The sequence below is a fragment of the Delphinus delphis genome, chromosome 15 (assembly GCF_949987515.2).
Source record: "Delphinus delphis chromosome 15, mDelDel1.2, whole genome shotgun sequence".
Lineage (NCBI taxonomy): Eukaryota > Metazoa > Chordata > Mammalia > Artiodactyla > Delphinidae > Delphinus > Delphinus delphis.
Genome location: NC_082697.1, coordinates 50,086,054 through 50,095,538, shown reverse-complemented (window position 1 = coordinate 50,095,538; position 9,485 = coordinate 50,086,054). Strand labels below are relative to the sequence as shown.

General features: G+C 54.9%; 1 protein-coding gene across 1 annotated transcript; it reads left to right on the top strand.

Moving 5' to 3' along the window:
- The first annotated feature begins 5,393 nt into the window (after positions 1 to 5,393).
- Positions 5,394 to 8,992, top strand: PTX4 (pentraxin 4). Its single transcript, XM_060030986.1, is given in 6 exon segments — positions 5,394 to 5,534; positions 6,164 to 6,499; positions 6,502 to 6,660; positions 6,862 to 7,021; positions 8,350 to 8,409; positions 8,412 to 8,992. Coding segments are annotated over 6 exon segments (1,437 nt in total).
- The last annotated feature ends 493 nt before the right edge of the window (positions 8,993 to 9,485 follow it).

The window sequence follows — 9,485 nt, the reverse complement described above, 5'->3', positions numbered from 1 at the left end:
TTTTTTGAGCCTGTGGCGCCGGTACTAGGGGCAGCTGTTGACGAATCTGCGGCGAACCTGCGAGCCGGAAGACGCGCGGGACAGGCGGCTGTATCTGCGCCTGCGCTGGGGCGGGGCAATGGGGGCGGGGCCCTAGTGGGCGTGGTTCCTGGTGGGCGGGGCAGTGTGCTTTGGGCTGCGCGGCAGGTGGCTTGGAGTCCAGCACTTCTGCGCCCGCCTGCCTTCCCTCAGCCTCCGCGTCGGTCTTCCCGGAGTGACCTCCTCCCGCCCTTCCCCCGCTCGCGAGCCCCAATCTCTCCTGAGCTCACACGTGCGTGCCTCCACAAACTCCTACTGGGCACCAAACGCGTGTGCGGCCTCGCCGCCCGCCCAGAGGTATGGCCCGCTCTCCGCAGGCCACGACCTTTGCAGGGAAACGGGCCACAGACTAGGAAGAAGTCGCAACTGGGGTGATTTCGGGTATTGATGGATGTCCTGGGACAGGTGCTTCACCGTTCAGCACGGTAGCCATCAGCCACCGGGTCAGTTCCTTGGTTGCACTGTCCACGTGTCAAGGGCTCGTTAGCCACCTGACACAATGCACAGCGTAGATATAGGACCTTCAGTCTTGGCAGAACCTTGGGGAGCGATCTGGGAAGACTTCTCAAAGAGGTACTATTTCAGCCCAGAGGCCGTTGAGGTGACATGGAAAACATTTATTCATTCAACATACATTAACTAATTGCCTGCTGAGGTAGCAAGCACTCTTCCAGGGCACAGAATGAAGCAAAGTTCCTGTTCACACGTAAAGGGGGCAAATAAAGTACACATACAATACATCAGATGGCAGATAATGGTAAGAAAAATTAGGGAGAGTAAGAAAATGAGTGACCAAGAGCGGTCTCCTTTTAAAAGCTCCACCCTGGGTGCAGTTAGAAAAATGGACGGTAGGGGGCAACCGCGGATGCAGAAAGCCCCGCGGGGCGTCCGGTGCGTGGACAAGGGTGGGCCAGGTGGTGAGAAGGAGCTGACCTGGGCTGGACCGGATGGGTTGGACGTGGGTGCGAGTGAGCGAGGAGCGGAGGATGATGCCTTGCTGGGACTCTCCGAGAACTTCTCCCGGGCCGCTCCTGGACTAGGGCTCTCACTCCCGGTTCCTATTACAGCTTCCTTCTCTATTCCCCACATTTTCCTGAATCCTGTTACCCAGTAACTTCTCAAGAGATCCTGCACAGAGGATAAATTTCTTAAGCCTTTGCATATCTGAAAAATGCCTTTATTCTTTGCTCCAGGTGGATTCACATTTGAGCTAGATGCACAATTTTATCAGCACTACGCTCTAACCATCTGGGCTAACCACCCACTCTGACTGCTTAATTTTAAATGAAAATCACTTTGCTCCTCTGTCTTTGGCAGCCAGCTTTGCTGCTGAGGTGGCCCACAGCCCTCTGGAGAAAGTCCCAATCCTTCGCATGTGACCAGGTTTTTCTCTCTGGACACGTTTAGGATTTCATCTGTGGTGTCTGACACTTGGCAAGATGAGCTTTGGAGTCAGGCCCCGTTCCTTGACCTGGCTCTCTCTGCCATGTGGTCTTGAAATGATGGGTACCCTTGTCTGCAGCACCTTCCTGTATTGTCTTCCTAAAATTTCCTCCACTATATCTTGTAGTCTCACTCTCTAAGATTGATCTCAATCCAATGTTTTCTCTCTTCTTTTCTATCTCTTTGCCTTTTTGCCTTCTTTCTGACAAATTGCCTTAACTTCGCCTTTTAGCTTTTCTGTTATACTTATCTATTTGTTTGCATTTTATTTTATTTTATTATTTAGTCATTTTATTACTTTTTTGATTTTGGGGAAAATCATAATTTTCATTTCCAAGAGCAACTTCTTCTTTTCTGATTATTTCTTTTTTCACAGCATCGTTTCTTGCCTTGTGTTTTTTTGTTGTTGTTTTGTTTGTTTTGGCTGGGCCATGAGGCATGCGGCATCTTAATTCCCTGACCAGGGATCAAACCCGCACCCCCTGCAGTGGAAGCGCCGAGTCTTAACCACTGGACCGCCAGGGAAGTCCCCGTTTCTTGCCTTGTGGACACAAAGCTTTTCTTATCTCTCTGAGGGTATTATTTAGAATGCCTTTGAGCCTTTCCTTGGCCCTCTGCACGTCTCCCAGTTTCTCTTCTGTTTGGGCAGATTTCTGTCTCACCTGTGGATGGGATTTTGTTTGGTGGGGTGCAGGGAAGCTCTTGCCTGTCAGTAAGTGCAGGTTTTCTGCTGGGGCTAAAGAAGCTCCCTCCCCTCTCCAGCCTGGGGGCAGGTGCCTGGCTGTGGCTGCTGCTTTCCAGAAGCTGGCAGAACCCTCAGACTTTCACAGTCCAATAGGTAGACATTTATTTTAATACCTTGTTGTTAGCATTACACTTAAAATGAGTGAATTTTATGATATGTGTGCTTTCCACTAAATTTTTTTAAAAAAGAATGGATGATGAAAGAGATTGAAAGGAAAGCCCCTGTCTCTGTGCCCGGGGGCCTGCAGACCTGGAGTCTTTCTCCAGTGCAACGCTGTCCAATCCAACTATGACGTGAGTCCCATATTTAATTTTAAGTATTTTATAGCCATACTAAAAAAAGTAAAAAGAAACAGGTGAAGTTAATTTTATTTATTTATTTATTTGGCTGCTTTGGGTCTTGGTTGCAGCACGCAGGCTTCTCTCTAGTTGAGGCGCGTGGGCTCCAGTGTGCGCGGGCTCAGTAGTTGCATTGCATGGGCCCCAGAGTGCATGAGCTTAGTTGCCCCGCGGCATGTGGGATCTTAGTTCCCCAACCAGGGATTGAACACACGCCCCCTGCATTGGAAGGCAGGTTCTTAACCACTGGACCACCAGGGAAGTCCTGAAGTTAATTTTATTTATTTTTTATTTTTAAAAATATATTTATTTATTTGTTTATTTATTTATTTATTTTTGACTGAGTTGGGTCTTTGCTGCTGCACGTGGGCTTTCTCTAGTTGGAGCGAGCAGGGACTACTCTTTGTTGCAGTGCGCGGGCTTCTCATTACGGTGGCTTCTCTTGTTGCGGAGCATGGGCTCTAGGCTTCAGTAGTTGTGGCATGTGGGCTCAGTAGCTGTGGTGCATGGGCTTAGTTGCTCTGCGGCATGTGGGATCTTCCCAGACCAGGGCTCGAACCCGTGTCCCCTGCGTTGGCAGGCAGATTCTTAACCACTGTGCCACCAGGGGAGCCCCTGAAGTTAATTTTAATAATGTGTTTTATTTAACCCAGTCCATCCACAATACTACCATTTCAACATGTAATCATGGAACTTCCCTGGTGGTCCAGTGGTTAGGACTCCACGCTCCCTCCCCGGTCAGGGAACTCGATTCCACACGCAGCAACGAAGATCCCGAATGCCGTAACTAAGAACTGGTGCTGCCAAATAAATAAATAAATAAAATTTAAAATGTAATCACACATAAAATCTGTTGATAGTGAGGTATTTTACATTCCTTTTTTGTACTAAGTCTTTGAATCCAGTGTGCACTTTTCACCTGCAGCGGATCTCCACTCAGACTAGCCTCATGAAGGGCTCAACAGTTGCATGTGGCTGGGGCTCTGGTATTGGATAGTGCGGCTCCAGAGAGCCAGCGGACCACGTGCTGGGGCTGGGCTGGTGTGCAGGAGCAGTCGCCCAGCACAGGGGGTCAGGGAGGAGACAGGGGTCCGGCAACTCTGTATCCAGACTGACATGAGTCTCTTCACTCCAGCCTGCACCTCGCCCCAGCCCCCCACCATCCCTGGACACCCCCCAGCCTCTCAAACCTCCCTGTAATGGGCTGAATGGTGGCCCCCAAAAAGACACGTCCAAGTCCTAATCCCTGTACCTGTGAATGTGACCTTATTTGGAAAAAGGATCTTTGCGGACGTACCTAAGTTATGGATCTCAAGATAAGATCACCCTGGATTATCCAGGTGGGCTCTGAATCCAATGACTGGTGTCCTTGTTAGACAGAAGAGGAGAGACACACAGGGGAGAAGGCCATGTGAAGACAGAGGCCAAGGTTGGGGTGATGCTGCCACAGGAACAGCAGGAGCTGGATGAGGCAGGAAGGATCCTCCCCAGGAGCCTTCGGATGGAGTGTGGTCCTGCTGACACCTTGATTTCTGACTTGCGGCCTCCAGAGCCGTGGGAGAATGAATTCCTGCTCCCACCCCCCAGTGTAGTCATCGGGTGCAGCAGCCCCAGGACACCGACACGCTGCTTGCCCCTCCGGCTCCCCTATGCAGTTCTCTCTGCTCCGCCGGGTCAGTTCTCCTTGCCTGCTCTCCTTGCCCTGTGTCTCCTTCAGGCTTTATTCCTTTGCTGCCATCAAAGTGACGCTTGAGGAGTGAGAGGAGACCAGCTTCTCTGCACAGCCGTCTTGTTTAACTGCAAGTCTTGGCCTTGACCATGGTTTTATCCTGCTCCCCTCACTGGGTCACAACTGTCCATGGACCTGGCCCTAGAATGAGGTCCCACGCCCCCTATTTACTTAGACAGCCTGTGTTTGTTTCTGGGGGCTGCTGTAACCAATGGCAACAAATAGGGGAGCTTAAAACAGCAAGAACATTTTTCCCTTGCATCTCTGGAGGCCAGAAATCCAAGATCAAGGTGTCAGCAGGACCACGTTCCCTCCAAAGGCTCCTGGGGAGGATCCTTCCTGCCCCGCCCAGCTCCTTGTGCTCCTGTGTCAGCTTCACCCCAGCCTCGGCCTCCATCTTCACATGGCTTTCTCCCCATGTGATCTTCTCTTTGTCTCAGAAAGACACTTTAGGACTCATATGGATAATCCAAGATGACCTCATCTCAAGATCCTTAATTACATTTGCAAAGACCCTTTTTTCAAATAAACTCCCATTCACAGGCACCAGGGTTAGGACTGAGACCTACCACTCAGCCCACTACACAACCTGGGCCCCAAGACAAATGTAAGTGGCTCCAATCCCATTTCCTTTGCCTTGTCCAAGGGCAAGAGAGGGGCCTCATCGGATCTGCTGTCCCTGATGCAGACTTGGCTCTAAGGACTCCCCGGCCCCCACTGGGATCCGTGTCCTGCTTCAACTTCTCTGGGAACATGAGTCCGTGTGGTCCTGCTAAAACAATCGCCCCTGTCTGCCTCTGAGCCAGCTGGACTAGAGCTTGCACCCAGTAGAGTTATTTTCCAAAGAAACTGTTCGCATCTGTTTTAAGCTTGTGTCCTTGGGAACCTCCAAGTCTTCAGAGCAAATGCCTTTTGTTAAGGTGTCAGGAGGTACCTGACTGCAAGCCAGAGAGGAAGAAGGAAAACCACTGCCCAGGAGAGGTGGGCAAGCGTGGGGGAGGCAGGAGCTCCAAGCAGATGGCTTCTCCTGCAGCCGGGGTGCCTCTCGCTCCTTCTCAAAATGGGCTGCCTGGGGAGGAAAACCCTGCCTTTCTTCCTCATTTTTGTGCCCATATATCTATGTGGGGCTTTGTTGCAAGAAACCGCACCTGAGAGGCAAAGAAAACCATTCCTTGAGAGGCTCTGTAGACTAGAAGCACAGGTGAGTATACCCACTGTTGGGGGCAGTAGAGTTTTTTTAACTGACACCAGACAAAGCACAGAAGTCATAGAAACAGTAGTAAGCTTCTGTGCTCTATGGGCTCAGCGTAGAGTTTGCAGGTCTTATCGGCTGCCTGTTTTCACCTATGGCTGGAATAGCAAAATGGGTTTGGGGAGTTTGTTCTAAAGCCGAGCCAGCTGAGGGTGGGTGGAGCTGGGGGCCACCTGAGGAGTGTAGCTGCAGGTGTGCTGGGGTGGTGGGGGCCAGCCCGCTGGGCATGGGGAGCAATGTCCCGGGTCCCCCACAGAGCAGAGACTCCTGTCCGGGTCTGTGGCCAGTTCCCAGATGCCCTGCAGGCATCAGGGCTGCGCCAAGCACTCCCCACTTTGATCCCCATGCACAGCCATCTCGCTGGCAGGTAGGACCCTGAGGGTCGAGGGGTAAAGAGTGTGGCGCTCGGGGAGGGATGGGAGCCGCCTGTGGCGCCCTCACCCACTGCAGCACAGACCTGGGGCTGTCTGCCGCTGCGAGCTCTAGCTTGGTGCGAGGGGGCTAGTGGCAGTGATCAGCCGCCTCACCGCGTTGCCCTGAGGATCTAATCCCCAGGAGTGCCTGTGTCCTCTCTACAGTTTTGGAGGTTCCAAGAGGCAACCCTAAAGCACCTGCAGGGCATCGCCAGCAACTACAACCTGTCCTTCATCATGGAGGCCTGGTTCTGGAGCCTGGCCCACGAGAGCCAGGCCGTGGCCCTGGCACTCAGCCAGCTGCAGGCCGCCGTGCAGGGCGACCTGGGCCACCTCAAGACCTGGGTGTGGAAGACTCAGTGCAGAGGCCAGAAGGTGGACAACAGGCTGCTGGCCTTGGGCGCCGCCCTGAGTGAGAGGAGCAAGCAGCGCGCCCAGGAGAGGAAGGGGCAGGAGGAGCAGAGGAACGCCCTCTCTTGCTGGCCCTGGACGTGCGGGCCGTGCACGGCATGCTGGCTCGCCTGATGCCCCTCGTCCAGAGCCAGGGCGCCAGGCTGGCAGCTTTCAAGGGGCGGCTGCAAGTAGCCAGCCCTGGCACCGCCGCCCTGCGCGTGACCCCGGCCCCACCTAGACCATCGAGCCCAAGCTCCCCACAGCTGCAGGCAGGCAGGCAGGCAGGCACCCAGAGCTCCGCCTGAGCTCAGGGACCCACCTCTGGACTTCGCTCGCTGTCTCCAAGAGACGCAGGAGTCCCCAGGCCCAGGCAGCCAGCAGACGTGGCCCAGCGAGAGCCCAGGAGAGAGTAAGCACCGTGGCCTGCCCTTCCCCATCAGTGTCCACTTTTCCCTCTGGTGCCTCCTTAGGCCTCCAGTCCCCTCCAGGAGGACTTCTCCCCAGGCTTAGCGGAGAAGACACTGCTTTACACCCCACAAAACCCGCCCTCAAAGAAAGGAACCGTCCAGGTGATGACCTGCCTGCAGGTCAGGCCACCCAATGCACACACCAGTGAGGTGCTGCCCACAGGTAGTAAATGCCCACTCAGAGTTGGTGATCACCCTGGTCAGGGCTGGTGGGGTCCCAAGGACGTCCTCAGCCGTAGCCAGCAGGAACCCTCTCTGCAGGGCCCTGGCCTGCATCCCATGGGGTCTGTGCCCACCAATGGAGGCCCCCCGGCCTTTGCAAAGCCGGTTCTGCTTTGCCACCTCTCATCTCCAGGTAAGGGTTTCTCTATGGCGGCACTACTGTACTGGAGTCTGGGGTCGGGTAGTCCCTAGTTGTAGGAGCGTCCAGGGCATTGAACGGTGTTAAGCAGCATCCCTGGCCTCCGACTACTAGATGCCTGCTCAGCTTGAACTCTCAGCTGTGACCAGGCTGCTCCCTGTCTGGCCTTGCAGCCCACAGGGCCCATTAATCTGAAGCAGGTCCCTCCCCATCTGTGTGGTTCTAGGGGCCTCACCAGTAAGACAGGGCTGATGGGCTGACCTGGAGGGCACCACCAGGGGTCCCGGGAAAGGGGGGCTGTAGGTTTGGGGGCCACCAAAGTTCTGACAACCGAAACTGTCCGCAGACACTGCTAGATGTCCCCCAGGGGCACAGTCATCTCCAATTGAGGACCACTGCCAAAGATTATGACAAAAGCCCCCAGGTGAAGAGAGGAGGTGGGGGCTGGCCACAGAACGCCCTCCACCCTGGAACCCAAGGGGCCAGTGGCCTAGAAATGTGCGTTCCCTGGCTCTGCCCCCAGCTTCTGGCTGGGTGCCCCACCCCTGCCCCGCCTACTCTTCTGGCAAGCAGATCTGGCAGGAAGTCTGGTCAGCAGGAAGCCCCCAAAGATGTCCATGTCCTGGTTCCAGACCCTGTGGATGTGTCACTTCACGTGACAAGAAGACTTTCCGGTGTGATTAAGGATTTTGAGATGGGAGCTGATCCTGGATTATCCCGTGGACCAGTGTCATCACAGGGTCCTTATAAGAGGGAGGCAGGAGGCTCAGTGTCAGGGATGCAGATACAAGGGCAGGAGCAGACATCAGAGGGCAGCAAAGGGCTTCTCCTTGGAGCCTCCAGAGGAACCAGCTCAGCCCACACTGTGATTTTAAGCCCGGGGAGACCTGCAGGGACTTCTGACCTCCAGACTGTGAGATGCCAAATTTGTGTTGTTTTGAGCCACTGTGTTTGTGGGGCTTTGTTCCAGCAGCCACAGACACTCATCCAGGGCCCCCTGCTGGTGAGGAGTGTGGCTCAGCCAGGTGTCCTTCTTCTCAGTCCTCCCACCGGTAAGAGGCTGATCACGTGAGAATAAGTGAGCCGCTGCCCCTTGCAGTGTGGGCTGACTCTCGCCCCTCTGTTTCTAGTTTGCAACGTGGGCCCTGCACTCATCTTTCCGAACGCGTCCACTGTGAATGTGATCTTCTTCCGCCCGGCTTCTTCACTGGCCTACGGGCCCTGTCTGTCTGCAGCTGGGTCTGCACAGCCTTGGGCCACCTGGGCACCCTCCTCTCGTACACCAGCAAAGAAAATGACAAGCTGGTTCTGCATGGCCGAAACTCCCTGCCCCCCGGCTCCATCCACTCTGTGATTGGAGACCCGGCCTTCAGGGAGCTGCCCCTCCAGCCACTGCCAGACAGCTGTTGGCACCATGTGTGTGTCATCTGGACGTCCATTCTGGGCCTGGGCAGGTACTGGCTCCACATGGGCCGAAGGCTAGTGGCCACTGGCTCCCGCTTTGGGGAAGGCTATGAGATTCCTCTGGGGGGCTCCCTCATGCTAGGCCAGGAGCACGAGAGCATTGGGGGCGGGTTTGATGGCCCTGAGGCCTTTGTGGGGAGCCTAGCAGGCCTGGCCATATGGCACCAGGTGCTGGTCCCCAGGGAGGTCTCAAACCTGGCCACTGGGAAGGAGTTCCTGATGGGTGCCATCCTAACACTGGCCAACGCCGCATCGGTAGACGGATTCGTGCAAAGGGTGAACTGCACCTGCCTACAGCTCTGTTCCTGAGGCCTCGCTACACAGCAGCTGTGCTCACACGGTGGGCCGGCGGGAAGAGCAAGTCTTCAGCCACTCTCGGCCACCCCCGACCCCAGCACACTCCATAGAGGGCCCCCCACCCACACTGAGGATCAGGCTGCTGCCTCTGGCCTGGGCCAGGCACACCTGCTCTCTAACATAGGATGTGGGTATTCCACAGGGTTGGGGGAGGGCCCACAGGCAGAGCCGGGCCTCAGGATCCCCACGACTGCATTCTTTCCCTCTCTGCGGCATTCTTACACCAACCAACACCCCCCATAGTAGGAAGTCATTTCAACACAGCCCAACTTGCCACATGGCAGAGCTGCGCTTCAGCTCTGCCTCTCCTTGGGCATGGGATTGGGGCAACCACAGGCTGGCTCCTGGAGAACTCTTATTTTCCTTGCATTAACTTCTGTGGTCCTCTCTCCATGTGGCTTGAGAAAGTTTCTCTTTGACTGCTCCTTGTTCCAACATCTCTCAT